Here is a 22,737-nt window from a genome sequence, read left to right on the forward strand (position 1 = left end):
ATGGCTTTTTTTCTGTGTTCTTTTCTATTGGTCAGTCTTGTTTAAAGAATACTTAAATGGGGGAGATGTTAATCTCTCCTGAATTCTTGCTTAAACCAGCTCATGTCACACATTCCCCTTCCCTTCCCCTTTTCCAGACAGGCCAGTGCTAGTTAATCCAGGCTCAGTGTTAAGGAATGAGCTGATCAAGCTCTCCTGCTTTTTCTAATGCCTGAAATCAAACCGAATCAGCCTTAACATGTGTAACTCTTAGCTCTCAGTAGTGTTCTCACTGTCTCACCCTCCCAAAATCTCTATTAGGAGTGACTCCTGTAGTAAAAGCAGGCTCTTTATGCATTCCTTTTGTTTTTTATAAAGCACAAATTAGAGGCATAACAAAGCTCTCAACGCTCGGGATCTCACTGTTTCACACTCTTTAATTTGTTACGGCTCTCAGGGAGAAATAAAATTGGTAAGCGCCTTTCTGATTTATTATGTAGACCTAGTGGAGTTGAAGTAGGCCTGTGTGATCTTTTAAATTGTCTATTCTTTCACAAGATCGATCTTTTTCATCATATGTAGGCATGCAATTATAGTTATAGAACTAGAAACCTTATAGTGTCATTTTAGATGATGCACAGTGCATACTGACTGTCTCATTATGAATCATTACCTCCACTCCCTCAACACCAATTTCAAACTGTCTTGGTATGAATGAAAGTCAGCATGTATAATGTTACGGCAAGCACTGCCCCCTACTGGAAAGAAAATATGTTAACATATTAACGTAATGGTTTTATATTGTCCTCTATATACCTCAAGGAGAGAGCGTTCTGAATCTCCAACATAAGGGAGAAGTTGAACAGATCAGTGTGTACATTGCATCATTACATCCACTTTTGATATAACAGAACTAGAATAATGCTTTACTCTCTGTAGGTCCTCCTACACTGAATGTTGCAGATGAACAGGTATCATCGGCATCCATTTTTGAACATGTGGACCGGATGTCCCGTTCTGCAGACGGCGCCAACAAGCGCTTCTCCAGCAAAATTCAGCTGATCGCCATGCAGCCCATGCCGGCTCTGCCGTTACCCTGCCCTGCAGTCGACACCAAGGCTGCAGACAACAGCAAGATAAACAAAGAGGTACTGTTGAATAACGCTCCCAGCTGAAGTATTTCATCATTTTTGAAGGAATACTTCTGGGGGGGAGGGGTCCCAGAGTTACGATGGTTTGTCTTACATTTTTTTTATCTTGCGACAACAAAAGCAATACAAAGACAAAATTGTAAAAAAAACTAACCTGTGCTTTTCCACGTGCCCCCACTGGTACTAGTCCATGTATATACCCGTGGTTCTCAAAGTGTGGGGCAAAGTGTTATTTCCTCTACGACATGAGAGTTGAGGCACAATGACCTGCAGAACTTATAAAACATTTTTGTGTTGTATATTAATCTTCATTAATGATTTTCTCTATTCTATATAAAGTTTATACACTCAAAGCAACCACAAACACACAATTAGGTAATTAATGCAAGTAAATTAAAACTAAATCAGTTAGGGTACTGTGAGGAAAATTTTTTACTGTTGTGCAAAAATAACAGTGGTAGACCAATAAACACACTATAATGTAGTGTATGTAGTGGCCATAACAGCATCAGTGGATACATTTGTGAGATAAACCACAAAAAAACAGGCAATTCACCACAAGCACACAAAAACAAGGTAGATACTAGGACAAATCAACCAAAAAGCCACCGTAAAAAAAAACTATAATGAAGTCTATCTTGCCCATCTCGTTTCTTTTGCCACATCTTATCTCTGTGAGATGAGCTTTTTTCAGATGTTTTTCAGATGTTGAAAATCCACCCCCCTCTGAAGTGTGGAATGACAGAAATAGTTAGCGAACCACTGATATATACCGTATAGTCTATATTTTGCGGTACTGTAAATTGCTCTGTTTTGCGAAATTCATTATGAATTATATTTTAATTATTAACAAAATACAATTTACTACCCCATACTGATCACCATTCCTTAAGACTCTTGGGTAGAGTAGGCCATGTCTCGAATTAGGATATTTTCAAGTTACGATGGTGTCATCGGAACGCATCTCCATTGTAACTCTCGGACTACCTGGAGATTTTTCAGTATTTCTTTTGAGAAAGCATGTAACAGATTCCTATCTTAGCCAAAATGTTGTAATTGATACAGCTCTGTATATTCATTATTCCATCCAATTCCACTTCAGTAACATCACACAGCTTTTCTTTGGTTAGTTCATGACTGCGTACATTATGACTGCGTAGCTGAACACTTAACATTCTGGATTTAGCCATCTTGGATCAATTTAAAGAAAGACCACAAACGGGGATTATACAGTGAGGAAAATAAGTATTTGAACACCCTGCTACTTTGCAAGTTCTCCCACTTAGAAATCATGAAGGGGCCTGAAATTGTCATCGTAGGTGCATGTCCACTGTGAGAGACATAGTCTAAAAAAAAAAAATCCAGAAATCACAATATATGATTTTTAAACTATGTATTTGTATGATACAGCTGCAAATAAGTATTTGAACACCTGTCTATCAGCTAGAATTCTGACCCTCAAAGACCTGTTAGTCTGCCTTTAAAATGTCCACCTCCACTACATTTATTATCCTAAATTAGATGCACCTGTTTGAGGTCGTTAGCTGCATAAAGACACCTGTCCACCCCATACAATCAGTAAGAATCCAACTACTAACATGGCCAAGACCAAAGAGCTGTCCAAAGACACTAGAGACAAAATTGTACACCTCCACAAGGCTGGAAAGGGCTACGGGGAAATTGCCAAGCAGCTTGGTGAAAAAAGGTCCACTGTTGAAGCAATCATTAAAAAATGGAAGAAGCTAAACATGACTGTCAATCTCCCTCGGACTGGGGCTCCATGCAAGATCTCACCTCGTGGGGTCTCAATGATCCTAAGGAAGGTGAGAAATCAGCCCAGAACTACACGGGAGGAGCTGGTCAATGGCCTAAAGAGAGCTGGGACCACCGTTTCCAAGGTTACTGTTGGTAATACACTAAGACGTCATGGTTTGAAATCATGCATGGCACGGAAGGTTCCCCTGCTTAAACCAGCACATGTCCAGGCACGTCTTAAGTTTGCCAATGACCATTTGGATGATCCAGAGGAGTCATGGGAGAAAGTCATGTGGTCAGAGGAGACCAAAATAGAACTTTTGGGTCATAATTCCACTAAACATGTTTGGAGGAAGAAGAATGATGAGTACCATCCCAAGAACACCATCCCTACTGTGAAGCATGGGGGTGGTAGCATCATGCTTTGGGGGTGTTTTTCTGCACATGGGACAGGGCGACTGCACTGTATTAAGGAGAGGATGACCGGGGCCATGTATTGCGAGATTTTGGGGAACAACCTCCTTCCCTCAGTTAGAGCATTGAAGATGGGTCGAGGCTGGGTCTTCCAACATGACAATGACCTGAAGCACACAGCCAGGATAACCAAGGAGTGGCTCTGTAAGAAGCATATCAAGGTTCTGGCATGGCCTAGCCAGTCTCCAGACCTAAACCCAATAGAGAATCTTTGGAGGGAGCTCAAACTCCGTGTTTCTCAGCGACAGGCCAGAAACCTGACTGATCTAGAGAAGATCCGTGTGGAGGAGTGGGCCAAAATCCCTCCTGCAGTGTGTGTAAACCTGGTGAAAAACTACAGGAAACGTTTGACCTCTGTAATTGCAAACAAAGGCTACTGTACTAAATATTAACATTGACTTTCTCAGGTGTTCAAATACTTATTTGCAGCTGTATCATACAAATAAATAGTTTAAAAATCATATATTGTGATTTCTGAATTTTTTTTTTTCGATTATGTCTCTCACAGTGGACATGCACCTACGCTGACAATTTAAGACCCCTGAATTCTAAGAGGGAGAACTTGCAAAATAGCAGGGTGTTCAAATACTTATTTTCCTCACTGTATAATGTAGTTTTCACAAAGCAAAATGACATATATTAACAATTTTTGGAGCCAATATATAAATATTGAGCTACATGTTTATGTGCTGTGGGAAACATTTTGTAAATTAGATTTTACTTCTGCCAGACTACCCCTTTAACTCCCCCCACTTTCGTAAAGAGAGAATAGCAGAAATTATTTGTCCAGTAAAACTCGTAATATTACATAACAGGAAACTTTGCCAGCATTGTAAACAGTTATAGCTCTTTTTCTCTCTGGCTCTTTTCCCGTACACAGATCCAGGTTGCACTCAGACAGAAGTCTGAGATTGAGCACCATCGTAATAAGATTCGTCTCAGGGCTAAAAGGAAGGGCCACTATGACTTCCCCGCCATGGACGACCTCATGGACAGCCTGGGGGACGCCAAAGAGCAGGACCGCATCTACCAGAAAGCTCAGATGCAGATTGATAAGATCCTGGACCCGGATAGCCGCGTACCCCCCCTTTACACCGAGCCCAGGAAAAGGTTAGGAAGAGGAAGGGTGTGTTACACTTGTTTACTCCATTCAAGATGCACAGACTCATTCAGTGTAACTGTGTGTGTCATTGGCAGAGAAAAGCGTTCTCCTAAGCAGAGAAAGAAGCAGCAGATAAATGGAGATCTGACAGACGCAGACAGAGACAGACTTCTCACTAATGACAGTGACGGCACGTACAAGAAATACCCAGGAGTAAACAATGTAGCATATGTGGTATGAGCTTTGGTATCAATCCTGTCAGTCATATAAACCATTTAATCTGGACATACTGAGGTGTTGTTTTTACTTTTCAGTCCGATCCTGATCAGGGCCCTGAAGCGCAAAGTCCATCGCCAAGCGACGATGTCTTTCTGAGCTCAATGTCACCCCCTGCTGGCCTTGTTGCCCCCCCTCCACCTTACCTGCCCCCTCAGCCCTCTATTGAGGAGGCACGGCAACAAATGCACTCGCTTCTTGATGATGCTTTTGCCCTGGTGTCTCCCAATTCACAGGCTGCCAATGCGGGCATCACGCTGCCTGGGTTGGGGGTCAGGAATGAACCCACAGCTCTTTCCAGCCCTCCGTCACGTGGGCCCAGACCCTGCGGGCCTTCATATCCTGCTCTCAGTCCCTTTTCCGGGGTAAGAAGTACTTTTAACCGTGTTACAAACAAAATGTTTTTGTTTATTTTAATTTTTGTTTATTTTGGTCAACAGTTCTTCATTCCTCCCCACAGGATTTATAGGGATTTTGTATTTATCAAGGGTGCCAATGTTAGTGGAGGGCACTGTAAATTGATTTACACTGACCAGGCCTAACAATTCTGACATTATAAAATTATGACCGGTGAAGTAAATAACACTAATTAAGTTAACAAGTAAACATTTTATCCTCAAAGTTGATGTGTTAGAAGCAGGAAAAATGCAAGCGTAAGGATTTGATCGAGTTTGACTTCTTCTTCTTCTTATTTCGGCTGCTCCCATTAGGGGTCGCCACAGTGGATCATCCGTCTCCATACTACTCTGTCCTCTACATCTGCCTCTTTCAACCCAACTACCTGCATGTCTTCCTTCACCACATCCATAAACCTCTTCTTTGGCCTTCCTCTTTTCCTCCTTCCTGGTGGCTCCATCCTCAGCATTCTCCTACCGATATACCCCATGTCCCTCCTCCTTCCTTATCACTTCTGCAGTAGTTGCCCAGTCATCCAGCACCTCTTTACCACCACCGAGCTTCTGTCTGACCTCTTCCCTAAATCTCACACTACAGTCTTCCTCCTTTAGTTTCCACCATCTTATTCTTCTTTTAGTCCTCATTTTCCTCCTCTTTTTCTTCACCTCCAAAACCATCCTGCAGACCACCATCTGATGCTGTCTAGCTACACTGGCCACTACCAACACCTTACAGTCTCCAATCTTCTTCAGGTTGCATCTCCTACATACAACATAGTCCACCTGTGTGCACCTTCCTCCACTCTTATACGTCACCCTATGATTCTCTTTCTTCTTAAAATATATATTTACCACTGCCATTTCCATCCTTTTAGCAAAATCTACCATCTGCCTTCCACATTCCTCTCCTTAAAGTCATACCTACCCATCACCTCCTCATCACCTCCTCATCACCTCTGTTCCCTTCACCAACATGCCTATTAAAGTCTGCCCCAATCACCAATCTTTCATTCCTATGTACACCTTCTACCACTTCATCTAACTCACTCCAGAATTTTTCCTTCTCCTACATCTCACAACCCACTTGTGTATAAGCACTCATGACATTTATCATCACCCCTTCAACTTCCAGCTTCACGTTCATCACTCTATCAGAAACTCTCTTCACCTCCACTACACTCTTACTGTTCTCTTCCTTCAGGATCACAACTACACCATTTCTCTTTCCATCCATGCAACGAAAGAACAGTTTAAACCCACCTCCAATATTCCTGCTCTTATTCCCTTTCCACTTGTTCTCCTAAACATCCAACATATCTACCTTTCTCCTCTCCATCATATCAGCTACCTCTCTTCCTTTACCAGTCATAGTACCAACATTTAAAGTACCAACTTGAACATCCACTTCTCCTTTTCCTGCTGTCTCTGTAGATGTCTTCCTCCTCTCCTTCTCCTCCTTCATCACAATTGGGTCCTTGTCACTGTGATGTATATATTTGTACTATGTCTCTATTTTATATACACTAATCCCCCATTTATCGCGGTAGTTACGTTCCAAAACCGTCCGCAATAAAAGAAAAAACGCGATAAACGGAATCCAAACCCCAAAAATGCTATTTAATGTATACAGTACTGTACTGTATTACCATTTGACTTCATTTTATAATTATTAATTGTATTTTTATCAATACATTTTATAATTTCAACATAAGACTCTATATAAACAATTCCCTATAAGTTTCTTGGTCTCTCGTGCTATCCGTAGCTAAACTAATTAGTTATCTGGGAAGCGCAATTCCGCGCTAAACCGGGAAGCGGAATTCGACCCGCGGTAAAGCGGGGGATTACTGTACTTGCACATTTCTTTTCATGCTGTAACATAAATTTCCCCACTGTGGAAAGAATAAAGGTATATCTTACCTTATCTTATCTTAAATGTTAGCAAATGCCCCCCAAAACTGCTTTTGGACGTTTGTTAGAAGCGAGTTTCAGTTACATTTCCCAGAACCGGAAAACATTTGTCCTTTAGTAAGTAACTACTTTAAGTAAGTAACTAAGTAACTAATTAGTAACTAATTAGGAAATTATTTCGGTTGCAGTTAATTTGTTTTCATGCTCAGCATATTTATTATAAAAAAAAATGAAAAAAACATGAAAAATGAAAGCATGGCTTTTGTTTGTAATATTAGAGCACATAAAGCTTATTAAAAAATGTCCCAACACTATTGTTGTCTCTGTTAGAGAGTAAACATGTGCTGTGACTGTTTATTAATTGATCTAAAGCCAATCTGTTCTAAACCAATTTAAAAGTAGAGAATGCTTTACACCATGTTGATCTGATGTTGCTTTATAAACAGGGAAGGAGCTTGAAGGCCTCGAGCAAATTGTCGAGATGAAATTTTATGTTGAGGTGGCACATTCTGTAGCTGTTACTCATAGGATGCAGCATTAGTGATTAGTATTCCTTTGGCTGCAAAAAGGAGGATTCATTTTGGGCCTGAAACTATGCTAGACAAATTAGCCACTGACGTAAAAGGAGTGCTAAGAGTGCTTTTATTTGAATAAGGTTAATGCTTGATTTTTATTACAACCCTGTGCGAGCCAAGTGTAAATGACTAAAGCTGATTAACTGCAGTGGAATGAGGTCATGTGATCAGAAAGGTTCCTTCACACAGTCTGGAAGCATGTATCGCATAAAGACATAATAATTGTAAATGCTTACTCCATACATGTGGGATGATTTACAGAAAGTATCTCAGTAGATAACAGATTGCAGCTAATCAGAACACAAACCTGCCAAGAGTGGAGCTGGTCTAGCCAGTGGGTAGGGAAAATAGCAGAAATGTGAGGTGAAGCAGCCAAGATCACTTCCTGTTGACCTGCTTCTTTTTAAATGTTATTTTGCAATTAGGAAATGTCACATTTTGCTATAACTAGAGAAAAAATGTGTTTTAAAATATCTAATTGTGTATTTATGTCTTCATTGTCAGAGATATTCTGATTTAGGCCTGTCACCTTCAACAGTACAAGGCTTAATGCACAGGTGAGCTCAAATATTAAACACTGTGTGCATATTGAACATTTTTATTACCGAAGCAAATATTTCGCCAATGCTCTGGAGATCTATGATTAATTCATTTATTATTTTATTTTGTGAGTTGTTAAAAATCATCAGCACAATGCACAGTCAAGTCCCTCGAAGTACTACTCTCTCTGTCTTTGTTTATCCACAGGACACCTCGTGGTTCTTTATTAATAATTAACGCTTGGGACATTTTTATTTGCATGTTTGTGCTTTTACTGCTCTATTTTACCTGACACACCCAAATCAGTATAAAATTCCCCCTAAGAAATATTAGTCATATGTTTTTCTATACCAGGGTTTGATAAGTCTTTAAGCACCACAGCACTGCAGAGTTTAATAGTAACATACTTGCATTCCTGATTCGACATCACACCGCAAGACATTTATGAATGAGCTGATTTCTGTTTGCTAGAATGAAGATGTCTATCTGCAGCTTGATTCCAGTGTTATACATGAATCATATACAGATATTCTGTACTCACTCATGTTTATGAATGACCGATGCAGGCAAGGTTTGGGAGGTGGATACAATCAAGGAGAAGGAGTCAGTGGGGAGCAGCTGCAATCTGAGGGGCTCTACAACAGCAGAGGAGGCTATATTGATGAACCGCCTTCTTCTGCCAGGCCTCGGCCAGTAGGGGGCACAACAGGTACATGGTACACACAGAAAGTAAGGCCTGTATGTAGAGCGGATGGTATATTAAACACAAGGTAATGAATTGACTGTTTTTTCGTCATCTGTAATAAAATTAAAAATGGCTAATCCCTGATCACAGTTTATAATTTCATCACCGTTTCATTAGTACTTGTGGCTTTCAGATTAGAAAAACTTAAACATTGCCAAATTATAGATTTAGCAAGTTTGGACATTTAAGCCAGGCCTATACTTTTTTTTTTTTTTACGTTTTTTGAACTGTTTGCAACAATGTTATTTATTGTGGCTAAATGCATGTGACTTGATGATAGATCCACTGAACCTTCAAAGGTCACAATGAATTTCTGACGTCAGGCCGTGCTATTGGAAATCGTTTAGCCTGAACAGTGTCACGATTCAACATGCCAACCAGAAACCTAATTATCAGAGTCAGTTAAAGCCTTTCAAATCGTCAGAGTGATTGTATTCATGTGCTGAATGACTACGCTGAGTTTTGATCCAAAGAAAAAAGAATGAAAAAGAAAACACTTAATTATGTTAGCATTTATATTTAAACACGTCACGGCATTCTGCATGTTTATATTCTTCAGCTTTTGAGCGTATGTGTGTGTATGTAGGTGCTCAGCTACACCACATGACACAGATGGGTTTGTCAGGTCGTGTAAATGAAGCCAGGCAACTTGGTGCCTTAAACTGGGGACATTATCATGAAGAGGACTTTAGGCCTGTGAACAGAGATCCGGTAAGTATGGCCTCCCCATACTATATTCACTTTCCTTTTCTCTTTCCTCTCTTTTTTCTTTTAGCTTTATTGTTCTCTACGGAAAGCAGCTGACTTTCCCCTCCTGACTTTTTTTCCTCTTCCTTGCCATCTCATTGCATCCATTGTCCAGGTTCTCAACTCTTTCGACTACCCCCTCGTCTCTATGTTCCAGACCCCCAGGAGCGGAATGAGAGAGCCGTCCGCCCCCCCTGCCCACCTGGACACAATGGGCCTGGGTTTCTCTCCGTCTGCTCCCCCCGAGGACTCCATCCCCCCCAGCCATTCGTCCGCCTCTCTCATCAAGGCCATTCGCGAAGAGCTGATGCGCCTTTCCCAGAAGCAAGCGGCCCCCGCGGGCTACCACAGCTGAGATCTGCTTCCTCCTGACACCCCGCCAGCAATACTGCACTGTACTTCCTATGGAAGTGGTTTTTGAGCAGGAAGCCCAAAGAAGAAGTGTGCTTGAAAAAGACAAACTTTCTGAAATTAGTAGTTCACTGGCAGCCAAAGCTTTACCTGATGTCAGTGCTAAGCATTGTATTTGAGTGAAATGCCCATCATTTAGACTCTTTAATATTCACATTCTGACCCCTTTTTTTTTTTTTTTTTTTTAAGCACAGATGGACAAAAACACGCACTGTATTGTGAACGATGAACAACACTGTCTTTGATTCAGTACTGGATTTCTTTTCTAAGTTGTTTGGTTGTTTTTACACTGAAAGTGTTTACCTTAACTGAGGTGTCATGGCAACCCAGACATTTGTGGTAGCAATTAACTGTTGTACTGTCTTTTTGCGATGACTGGGGAGAAGGCAGCCAAAACCTCACCACCACACATTCCTTAAGACGTTCGCTGTCAGAAGTGGTGACTGTGTATGGTTTTTTTTATGATATAATTAATATAATCTTTCACAATCTTTCACAAAAGTATTTTCTCGGGTGGACTTTCATCACTGAAAATCGTAAGGTTTGTTCTGTGTTAGATTTTAACCAGCAACCCTTGCTTTACTGTGCACTATTTTACAAAATTTGTAGTAGCAGTAGTATTTTTTCCTAATAATCTTCTGCTTTTTTTTCCTTAATCCATCATTTCCAGAGTATTTTCTGTCTGTAAACCACACATTACCTTTAGCTGTAAAGGAAAATAGCTGTTTGTCCATACAAATCACAGAATATAGGCATAGACTTCTAAAGGTTTAAATTGCATATACAGTGTTAGAAAAACCAAACTTTTTACAATATTTTTTAAACAGTTAGACTTGGGTAACTGGGACTATAATTGAGAACATAAGATCTCACTTTGCTTTGCTGTACAGCTTGTATTACTACACCAGACTACCTTTTTTTTTTTTTACATTACATAGTGTTTCTACCATGCATGTTGAACTAACGTTTTTCCATTTTCACTACGAGAGTAACACTAATATCCTGTCAAGTTTACAAAATATTAAATGCATGATGGCGACAACTTGTGCCCAGCGTTTACCTGCATGATCTGTGCCACCTTTCAGCAGTGGATCTGATCCAAAATCACCACAAAGCCTGGCATTGATCATTACTTTTGTATAGCCTGCAATGAAGATGAAGAAAGTGGTTGTGGCAACCGTGTTTTACCTGTTTTGTTTTTTTTTCAAGTCAGGTTGATTTTAGCTTGCCAGGACAACTTTGTTTTTCTGTGTAAGCACGATAGTGTATTTGCAGGCAAACCACTGAGCCATGAAACTCTAGAAATGGACGATAGTACTAACGCTGTGCAATCTTTCAAAAGATTTTCCTCCCGCTTGGTTTTCTCTCGCTTTCTCTTTTCTCTGGCTGCTAGGGGTCGCCAAGCGGATCATACGTCTCTATACCACTCTGTCCTCTACATCAGCCTCTTTCATATTACCCACCTGCATGTCTTCCCTTAACACATCCATAAACCACCTCCTTGGTCTTCCTCTTTTCCTCCTTCCTGGCAGCTTCATCCTCAGCATTCTTCTATCGATATACCCCAATGTTCCTCCTCTGCACATGACCAAACCATCTCACCTCTCTTACTTTGACTCCAAAACTTTCAACCTGTGCTGTTCGTCTAATAAATCTAATTTCTAATTCTGTCTATCAAAGTCACTCCTAATAAAAATCCCAGCATCTTTAACTCTGTCGCCTCCAGCTCCGCCTCCTGTCTTTTGTCAAATGTTGAAGGACCTGTAATGGAAAAAAACCTGAATCTAGATACAGTACTGTAGTTTTTGTGTGATTGAAGAGCTTCTTTATTTTGAAGGTTGAATTTGTTTGTTACCTGAGATTCCAATTCTTGTCACAGCAATATACATTAAAAATGTTTTGGGTTTTTTTGCTGTTTTTTTTTTTTACATGATTTTTCTACTATTACTTAGTGCTGAAAGATAAAAAACTTAAGATAAATCATGTGCACAGTTTTCTTAGTGCATTGTCAGGAAATGACAATGGTATGAATGGTATTTCATCAAATGAGGCAACGTCCTGTAAGTGGCTCTTAAACGATTTTGTTTCCAAATCGAACAACATGCAAAAAGTCATTTGTGTTGAGGGCCAAAGTTTTGCCATATTTAAGTGTTATTGATTGTTTTTCTGACTGATGCAGTGTTTGGAACATCCTTCCAGTGTTGTTTTGCAAAACTAGCAGTATATTCCATCACAGTATATTTATTATTCGCATAATATTACCATTAAATTGTCATTAATAAACTGACTGTACATTTCGCCCTTCATTGTATTTGAAATATATGGAATGGCTGAGTACTGTATTTGGCAATGTTGAGTCTCAGACAAGCTCAGTCTCCGGTACTAACCGTCACCTTTTACATTGATCTGTTTTGTGCTCGGATATGTGTTCATGATTTTTTCAAAACTTGTACAAATTCTGTATTAAAGTGGCGAAACTAGAGTACTGTTTTGACTGGTCAGTATATGGAGGAAAAAAAAAACAGTTTATGTTTCTGATTTATGTTTCATTTATGGTTTCTGCCTTGTATTTTTTGTTGAATTTGTTTGTTTCAATGGAATTCCCTTTATCTGTAATTAAGTTTCCTTATTTAAATAAAATGTTTCAGTTTGTTGCTTCGATTTGAGTGGCAATTGGAGTTGCTTGACAGAATCGTGTTTAAAATACTGATGTGTGCAGTGTTTGGGAGTAGCTAGCTTATAATTAGCATCAAATGTGTAACATGGCATACACAATTTTGTAGCTCTTACAATAGCATGCTACTTCCATTAAGTAGTGTTCATATGAGCGCTGTCCCTGTTTACATAACATTATTGTTTAATGCAAAAACTACCGTATGTACAATAGTTCTCATTAAATGTTAAACTATGATGTAGCAATGAATTACCAAAATAGAAATGACCATTATAGACCATTATACAAAAAAACTTTTGTTAAGATGCTCCTAATAGCTTTAACCAATAAGCAAACTTGTGCAAATACGTATAATGTGTACACAAAAGTTTGTGGACACGACCAAAAATTTTGTATGTTCCTTTTTAAACATCCCAGTCAATATTCATTCCCCCCCTTGCTGTTATAATAACCTCCACTCTTCAGGGAAGATGTTGCACTAGATTTTGAAGTGTGGTTATGGAGATTTGTGCTAATTCACTCAAAAGGGTGTTAATAAAGTCAGGTACTGATGTAGGTGAGGAGGTCTGGGGTGCAGTCAGTGTTCCAAATCATCCCAAATGTGTTCAATAGGGTTGAGGTCAGCGCTCTGTAGCAGGCCACTCAAGATCTTCCACGCCAACCCATGTAAACCATGTATCTTTTTTATTCAATTTTTAATTAATACTAATTAATTCAAAGCCATCCAGTACAACTGTGTGCTAACAGATTTTAGTAAGAACTACATACAGCTGGAAAAGTCAGATGTCCCAATACTTTTGTCCATAGAGTATATAATTTACTGTTATATTCACATTAATGTTAACTAGCAAGCGCATTGAGCCCTTTTCAAAAAATGTTTAATAAATACATTATTGTACATAATATCCTACTACGAGAGATTTACAAATAAAAACAGGTTCACAAATATTTTTCATAGTAGTGTATAGTGTAGTTAGTTAAGTTTGATTAAAGCTTTATTATTATAAACCATGAATATCCATCATCTTGACTCCTGCTGTGGCAAACATTTTGTGTTTGTTGAGCAACATATTAGCATTGAGTTTAGGAAAATCACCAAGGATGCTAGTAATAAGCTAATGAATTTTTGCTTCAGTTCACAAAACATGTTTCACACAAGCATGCTATTCACATCCACAATCCAGTAGAGTGCATTCACAGCACTGAGCTCAGGTTTCTGCCGTGCACATATGGCGAGTCCATGTGCCAGAGTGGAAACCGAAGTCCTGTTTACATCATCAGACAAAAGACTTCATCAAAATTTAATTAGCTCTCTACTGTCTAATTTGTACATTGTGTAGTGATGAATAAATACTAACATTTACATCAGTGACACACTGGAGAAAAAAAAATTCACTGATCTGTGAAGTTCCAGGTCAGAAATGCACATTTCAAATGAACCAGTTATTTCGGGTGACATGGTTCATTTACCTCAAACAAATAGAGATCCCCTCTTAAACTGCTGACTTAGCCTATTATCTCTTACCATATAAAGTAAGCAGGAGCTGCAGTGTCCCAAATTAGCTGGACACTATTAACACTCTCACTATCTACACATGAATATTTCACTCAACTTAGTAACTCAAGATCACTTGACCCTGTTTTATTTTTCAGCTTGCTGCTTTTGTATTTATAGTTTTCCACACAATGATTCTGATAAGGCTTTTCTTCCTTCTTCCTGCCTTCCATGGCTAAACTTTTTTAAATGGGGGGCTATCGCTTACTGTGGCACAGAAACCTGACACCTCACCAACCCGACAGTCACTGAGATACACAGACCAAGGGACAATGCAGGTTGGTCTTGGCAGGGGGACTACCTGTTCAAGTAACTGGATGCTCCCATGCTCATATCACTCTCTAGCTGCTCCCAAACCAGCTCTTAGACAGCAGCAGTGAAAGGAAGATGGTAGAGATGGAGAGTAGCAGGAGGGTCAGAGCTTTAGAGAGAGCATTTTAAACCTTTCAAATTTCACAGATCAGGTCTTCACCAAACCAGGAAAGGTGTGAAACAAATTAGGAGTCATAATGGAGTTGTATATGGACATGCCTCTCAAGAAAACCAATGAGGCAAAAGGATTATAGGACCCAGTGGAACTCAGTGGAATTCTCCATATCAGCATCAAGACTCGGCACTCAATGGAAAAATAGGTTCCTTAACAGATATTTGGACTCTACTAAATTTACCCCTGGATCATAATGAATTAACTGGATTCATATCATGGTCTGGAAAATCTCTGGATTTGATCTTTTCTTCAGCCCTCATCACACTTTTTTTTAGATGGATTTAATTTTTACTGCTTTTTCCATAACAGAAAAGCTCTAAGCTGGCGCTGTGATGCACGGGCTCCCGTGCTCCTCACTCCAGTACTGTTTTGGAGCTCCTGCAGATGTTTCACCCGAGCCTGCTCCCCATTTTGACTCTGAACCCTGCAGAACTCGGCCAAATGCCAGCACTAGCCCTGTCGTCCTCACCCAGCCTCAGGCAGCCAATCTCACAGAACCCCAGCACCAGCCTGCAGTCAACAGTATCTCACAACACACCAAAAACAATGGAACTGGGTCCAAAGAGCCTGAGCAGGTTCAGCAGGACATCCTACACTCCTCCCCCAGTTCAGAGAGTTTCTCAGAGGAAGACGTGCCTCAAAAGGAGAGTCCAGTACAAAATACAAAGTACCCACATATACCTCGACCATCTATTATTAGATCTTCACAGGTAAGATTGAAGATATTTTTCAAGCGGCAGTAAATGATAATGCAGTAGTCCTGATCTCTGAGTTTTAATGCACCACACTGTTTTGTCACATTTTATTTTACTCATAATTACATTACTGAACACACTCACTAAACACGTTTAGTCCAGGCTATTGTTAACTAACCCAGAGAGACTTGTCATTCAGCTAACCTTATAATAAAACGTTATTTAAAAGAGATGGTTTGGTTCAATGCCCCTGAACCCACCAGTCCTATCCTGGCACCGATTTAGCATTTCACACTTTCATTCATTTGTATACATGAGTAAATGATGGAACATGTTATATTATATAATTATAAAAAAAATATAATAATATTATACAATAAAATACAGAATAATAGGATGGACTGGTTGAAGTGCTATTTTATAAGTTGGTGAATAATGACAGTTGTAGCCCTAGTCTTAACTTAAATTAAATGTGCAGTAATTACTGTGATGTGGCAAGTGGTAGATTAATGGTTAAGGCATCGGACTTTGGAACTGAAAGTTATGAGTTCAAATCCCAGCCACACCAAGCTGGGACTCCTGGGCCCTTGATCAAGGCCCTTAACCCCATAGCTGCTCAGGTGTATGAATGAGATAAATGCAAGTAACCCTGGACAAGGGTGTCTGCCAAATGGCATAAGTGTGAAATAATTATTACAATTAGAAATATTCATAAAGAAAGAAAAAGCTTTATATATTTCACATGTACATTAGAGTACAGTGAAAATCTTTCTTCACATACCCCAGCAATGTTAAGACCTGGGGTCAAAGTGTGTGGTTAAAGTTCAGGGGCCCCACAATTGGCAGTTTGTTAATACTGGGGCTTAAACACCCAACCCTCCAATTAGTATCCCAGAGCCTTAACCACTGATTTACCCGCCCCCCTGAACCAGTCATATTCCTTCTTCAGTCGCCTTTAAGATACTTTCTTGTGTTTATAGGTTGCTATTTAAAAAACAGTATTTGGTGTAGATCCAAAAGAAATTGTCTTGGGTAACCAAAAATTAAAGGTTAAAAATATAATAACTTTTAAATAATGCTGAATGAGTTCATTCTGTACAGATCATACTGTAACATGAAGGGAAAAGAATGTTCCATTCATATTTTATTCTAAAAAGAACCCTTGAAAAATTCCCTTTCTCAAAAGTTTCCAAGCAGAAACGCTTTGGAAAACAGCTCATAACCCAAATAACTGTAATGCACCATTTGAAAGAGTGAAGTATAGTAATGTATGCTGCTTGTGTACTGCCATGGTGTTCACCCGTCATTATAATGAATATAGTTCTTCACCCGAATTATAATGTGAACTACATACCCCTTAAAAGTGGGGATTGAAAAAGAGTTTGGTTACTAGTCTGTGACATCTGCTTCATGGAGTCATGCCATTCGCGTATACTCTCCTTAGATCAAGCCCTGACTACAGCCTCAGCTTAACAGCTTTAGTGTAGAGCTGGTCAGGAAAGATTATAATACAACAACACTTTTGTGGTCCAGTGTAATGGATATATATTTTTACTGAACTTCGATGGAAGCCACACAACTCAGTAGTAGTATTTAATGTGTACTAATATATATGCTGATGTAAATGGGTATAATCCTGCTAGAAAGAAGGCCACTTGTACCTAATATTACTGTTCTTTTAACACTGCTCAGAATAAAAAGCTATCATTCCAGTCTATAAATATAGAAAAAGAATGATGCATGCTAAAATAATGTTACTTACATTTTATAGATCTGAAAGGCTATTATCCTTTATTTGTGATCCTTTTTTTTATCAGACAGAAAACCTAGGTTTGGAAGGGAATCCCTTCCATCTCAGTTTCCATGCATTACTGGTCCCTTTGGTCCATGCCCTTCCACATTTAGATGCATGTTATTATTATCATGTTATTTGTGATTCTGGTAACAGAGTACAGCTGCCTTTTACGAAGGATAAAAATGTTATCCCTTGCTCCACTTAGCCCCAACAGCTCTGTCTCCAAGGAACAATTACTTGGCTCAATGATTTTTACAGCAGTAAAATGGAAGTCAGTTCTTGCATCAGGTCACATATGTTTAAATGCATCACTATACTGGTGCTCTGATATCAAAGTTTGCAGATATCTTTGAAATATTTAAGTTGCCCAGTTCATTTACTTGGGTAAGGTGAGGTGTGTGTGTGTGTGTGTGTGTGTGTGTGTGTGTGTGTGTGTGTGTGTGTGTGTGTGTATGTGTCTGACAGATTGACAGATTGTGTTATTTCCTTACTCTGTGCCAGGAACAGGAGTGTCCTCTCCAGGAAGTGCAGTCAGACTGCACAGATTATAGAGAGACAGAGGATGGACCTTTATCAGGTACAGACGATATGCATAACTATACACACACACACACAACCACAACCACACACACACACACACACACACACACACACACACACACACACACACACACACACACGGAAAATTTCATGGCCAGAGTCTGGACAGTTATCAAGACAAAAAATATAGGTTTCCTCTCTTCCTTTTCCTCTATGGTGTGGAAAATGCAGTCACACACTCACACAAGCACACATGTGCACATACACCCACAGACAGACACACTGGGAAAAAGATTGGAATTTGTGTAGTGTCAGTGGAAAATTTAAGCTCATACTGTCAGAAAGTGTTTTATCTCAATGATAATGCTGAATGGATCATATCTAATAGTCTTTCATGTTCTTTATTTGTTCTACCCTGATAAACAAGAGGAAACTTTAGGATTATAGGATTTCTGGCACATGGTCTACCTCTCCCTCTCTCTCTCTCTCTCTCTCTCTCTCTCTCTCTCTCTCTCTCTTTTGCTCTTGCTCTCTCTCTCATTCGCACTTTTGTAATCTCTCTAGCCCCTGATGGACCTCTGGCATTTATTACTTTCATTAGAAGCCATGTTTTGGAACATTTTCCAGATCAGTGAAAAGCCCTGAGAGGTAAAGCATGGAGCATGTGACTGTGTGTTAAAGCAAATCTGCTTTGCAACACTGTCGATCAATCAGCACATCAGTCAATAATGCAGATGCACTTTTTGTAACCAGCTTGGCTATTGTGTTTGTGATTTTGTATTGGAATGAACTGCAGGATTAGGGTATAAACACATACACACGTGTCCTACTTGCCTTGTGTGGATAATGCAGCTTATTAATACTATGCCTAGACCCAAACTGTTTTTATTAGTTTTTATTTTAAAGGTAGATTTCCTCTTGTGTGTAACAGTCTACAATGTCAAAGATGTCATACTATATATTCTGATCTTGTTTCGACGTTTGGTCACCAATGACATGCAAAAAACCAACATTCCCACATATACACACAGACACAAAGAAGCTTATATACATCACATATTATGATTTATCTACTAGAACTAACCTGTTATACAGTCGTGTAAATATTTCCGTAAATGTACTTAGTTACTGTACTTAAGCATTTTTTAGCTACTTACTAGTAAGAGTATCAAAGATATCAGTAACTTATACTCTCTACTTAGCTACATTTATCATTAATTAATTAATTGACAATGACCATTACAATCTCAGTACATTTTGCACCTCTGTTGAAGAGGTCATTAAAGCTTAACATTCCTCTTCCTGCATCTTCTGCCTGTAAACGATTTAATAAATTTTTATTCATTAAAATGAATAAAATTTTTCAGTCCAAACAGAGCTCAAATAAATTCCAAAAAGGTTTAGGTTGAGGTTTATCAAATCACAGTCAGCTTTGAATATTTGGTTTTACTTTGTCTAAAATTATTTACTTTCATTTTTTTTGTCTATTGAATACTAATGGTTTTTCCACTTTGTGACATGATACTGTTATTTTCTTTGTTAATTGAAGAAAGATTGCTTTACTACTTTGTCTTTTTTTGACCAACTTCTTTGATCGTTATTTCATTCTGTTATGTTGAAGAGGCTGCTGTGTTGTGTTTTGGTTAATGCAGTGTTGAGGTGTGCAATTAGATGTTTATTCAAGGAAATATAACCTCACAAATCAACCATTTTTGGCTTTTCACTAACATGTGTCAGTGTTGAGGACTACTGCATCTTTGAGCCTATGTTCAATATGATTAAAATACTCATTAATATTTGTATTAGTAAAAGTACTCTAAGTTATATTTGAATTAGTTACTTTTTAAGTGTTGCAGTAAGGTATCTATACTTTTCACTCAAGTATAATTTTCAGGTACTCTTTACACCTCTGCCTGTTATACAGTGGTACACAGTTAAATGTGTTTAAACATGTACTCAGGTAATTCAACAAACGCTCATGCACTGGCATTATAACTGACTTCTGATTAGGTTTTCTGTTCTTTCATCAGTACGTGGAAACATGGTGAAATTCTCGCATGTGGCAATCGTGTGTATGCTAGGTGTGGTAATCACACATATGCTACAGATGAAGGAGATAAAGATTAAGTTGAAAAACACATTAAAACACCTACAAGGCACATGTGTATGTCTGTTGATTCACTTAAATGTGAGGTTTTGAGTTGGGAGTGAGAACGTGTTGGGTTTTACATACTGTAGTGGGGTTTAGGTCAGGGCAGGGAAGTCTAAAACCTCTCAATATACAAAGACATTCTAAACCATTATGTGCTCAAGACTTTGTGGTAGTTTGGAAAAGTATGACAAATGTGTGTGATGGTCATTTGCCATACTTTTTGTTCACATAGTGTATCTAATATGTGCTTATTTATGTTTACTGAAAAAAGAACACTGTTTCAGCTAATGCTGTAAGAATATGCTGTATAGGTAGGGCAAAAGTATACAAAGTATACTTTGTATCTCCCAATTCTTTTGCATCACAAAATGTTAAACAATTTCCCCCTAATGAAATGTTGATTGCAACTATTCTGCAACAAGACAAAACATAATGCAAAATCAACTGTAATGAAGTTTGGTTATGCTGTCTTGATCTCTTGATATGATGTTTGACATCCGGCAGCGTTACGACGGACACGTTAAGAGGAACTGACAAACAGTGTGAGGGGTGTTGTTTAGATCATATAAAAAAGTTGCAGACATGTGCATAATATTATTTAGATTATATTTTTCTCTGAATAAGCTGTATATTTTTATCTAGCTACTCTATATGGAAGAAAATGTATGGAGAGCTGACAATAAGATTCATATGTGCTTTTTGAACATCTGCAGTTATAATAACCTCCACTCTTCACATCTATCTATCTATCTATCTCATCATAGCCTTTGACAATGTCTTTCTGTCATTTTATATAGTTAGCCTGCATTTAAAAAAAACAAAGTATGTTGGAGAAGGTTGGATCCATCAAAAAAAGGTCTGAACAACATAATCTGCCTGGATTTAGAATTAAATATTACCTGAAGTAAAAGGTCAACGCATTTTTTTATTTGTTGTTTTAAAAGTAAGACATTAAATCGATCAGGCTGAATAAAATCATGCAATCATAGAGGTTGTGGAATTGACCAGAGTAGCAGCTGATCTGATTAGTGTCCTAAGCCACTTCCCCAGATACACAGGGAACATGGGCCTTGTGACTCGCTGCTCTGTAACCAATTACAGAGTCCAGCTCTGTGGTCTAATCCCACTTCATTTACGTGCATCAACTAGGCTTTTAGCTATTACCTTTAAAGAATTATTGCTGCAGACATGCAGATGTTCTCCTTGTATAATTTAGCGATGGCCAGCCCTTATATTAGATGTGATAGCTAAAGTCTTATTTAGATTAATAGCCTGACAATGAAGCAATATATTTGGGATTTATATTTCTTTCATGCATGTAATGCTCTACTAGCATCATGGCATGTTTCCTCCAAATACCCAAAGAGGAAAATTATATGTTTTAGATTCAAACCAGGAAGCACAAACCTTATAGGTTTGTTGTCTATAACTTTATTTTCATTGAAAAGTGTTTGCTATTTTATATTATTATTGTACAGTGCTGTGTATTTTAATATTTTTTTTTGCATATTTGACACACTTAAATGATTCAGATCATCAAGCTAATTTTAATATTACACAGAAATAACTTGAGTTAATGCAAAGTAAAAACAAAGATAACCTGAGCACATTTCTGCTGATAAAATCTCATGTTTAAATGAACAGCATATATTTTTTATACAGACGTTCCTTTTTCTCAAATCTTACTAGTCGGCCCTTGTATTATGTTGTCCCTTTTTGCTTGCACTAAATGTTGCAAAAGTGCACTTAATATTGTTAGTTGTTAGTTTCGAGTTTTGTGTCGTTTCGTGTTTCTTTTTGTTAATTTACATTGTCTGATGTAGCACCTTTGTCTTGGGGAATGATGTTCTGACTTAAAATACAAAGTGCAGTTTTTAAATGATGATTTCATTTATTATGGGAAAAAAGCTGTCCAAACCTGCCTTGACCCATGTGAAAAAGTAATTGACCCTAAACCTAATAATTGTTTGTGCCATGTTTAAGGTCACGCCACAGTAGCTCAATTGGATTTAATGCTGGACTTTGACTAGGCCACTCCAAAACTCCTGTTTTTGTTTAATCACCTTATACAATGCTCACTGAGTAGCTTTTTACTTTAAAAGTACAGATTGCACATAGTACAGAAAAGATTAGAGCTTTGATGTTTTGAATGTAAAGGTTATAAGTTTCCACTTTACCATGTTCGGTAATTGTAGGAAACATGGCTAGTAGAGCATTACATGTTTTATTTCTTCATACTATTCTACATCTTTTTATTAAAACTATTGGTGGTTAGAAAAAAATTCAAAATATTCAGTTTCAGACATTATGGTTAGTTAACTAGCTCCAGGTAGTTGGTTAACTAGCTCCAGCAATGCAGTTATAGCCCCGTCATGCTTGTTTGTACTAGCTGCCTCTGGTGTTAAGGCTACAGTGCTGAATTTGAATGCATGTTGTGCATGTGAGTGTTGAAATCCTGTTTTGTGTTGAAGGTCAGGCTGATTCAGCATATTAATAGAGCTCAGTGCACATGTGGGGTCGGTCAGCTCTCCATTGTTCTGTGCACATCAGTTGTCCTTTACTGCGTCACCTATGATGCACGTATTGTATTTTTACCAGCCATCCTGGTAACATCAGTGAAATGCAGCATCTCGAGGAATGTGTGGTCAGTTTGACACTTTTACCATTATTTCCTGTATTTTTCCTGTTTTTTGTTTCTGGAGTATTATTGTTAGACTCCCTCGCCTCATGTTTCCTCAACGTCTCTGCATCCTTTAACAATAATCAGGGCTAAGTGAT

General features: G+C 38.5%; 3 protein-coding genes across 9 annotated transcripts in view; 2 read left to right on the forward strand and 1 right to left on the reverse strand.

The window, feature by feature from the left end:
• The window catches only part of LOC310731868 (UPF0606 protein KIAA1549), a 54,413-nt gene extending 41,694 nt beyond the window's left edge, over positions 1 to 12,719 (forward strand). For 4 of the 7 annotated variants that reach the window (XM_083551874.1, XM_083551875.1, XM_083551876.1 and 1 more), the window contains exons 14-21: positions 919 to 1,127; positions 4,240 to 4,469; positions 4,557 to 4,695; positions 4,776 to 5,102; positions 8,123 to 8,175; positions 8,725 to 8,867; positions 9,490 to 9,614; positions 9,766 to 12,719. In XM_083551874.1, the coding sequence (XP_083408000.1) occupies positions 919 to 1,127; positions 4,240 to 4,469; positions 4,557 to 4,695; positions 4,776 to 5,102; positions 8,123 to 8,175; positions 8,725 to 8,867; positions 9,490 to 9,614; positions 9,766 to 10,005 (1,466 nt within the window). In that variant the 3' untranslated portion in view covers positions 10,006 to 12,719. The remainder of the gene's footprint in view (positions 1 to 918; positions 1,128 to 4,239; positions 4,470 to 4,556; positions 4,696 to 4,775; positions 5,103 to 8,122; positions 8,176 to 8,724; positions 8,868 to 9,489; positions 9,615 to 9,765) is intronic. The other 3 variants (XM_083551880.1, XM_083551879.1, XM_083551878.1) reach the window with 2 other exon arrangements.
• Positions 1 to 22,737, reverse strand: part of LOC310731884 (uncharacterized protein) — a 421,718-nt gene that overhangs the window by 341,336 nt on the left and 57,645 nt on the right. The gene's annotated exons all lie outside the window — the stretch shown is intronic.
• Positions 14,536 to 22,737, forward strand: part of fam107b (family with sequence similarity 107 member B) — a 40,430-nt gene continuing 32,228 nt past the window's right edge. The window contains exons 1-2 of the mRNA XM_083551985.1: positions 14,536 to 15,487; positions 17,769 to 17,844. Coding sequence (XP_083408111.1) covers positions 15,110 to 15,487; positions 17,769 to 17,844 — 454 coding nt within the window. The 5' untranslated portion in view covers positions 14,536 to 15,109. The remainder of the gene's footprint in view (positions 15,488 to 17,768; positions 17,845 to 22,737) is intronic.

This window comes from Silurus aristotelis, assembly GCF_946808225.1.
Source record: "Silurus aristotelis genome assembly, chromosome: 10".
NCBI classification, from domain to species: domain Eukaryota; kingdom Metazoa; phylum Chordata; class Actinopteri; order Siluriformes; family Siluridae; genus Silurus; species Silurus aristotelis.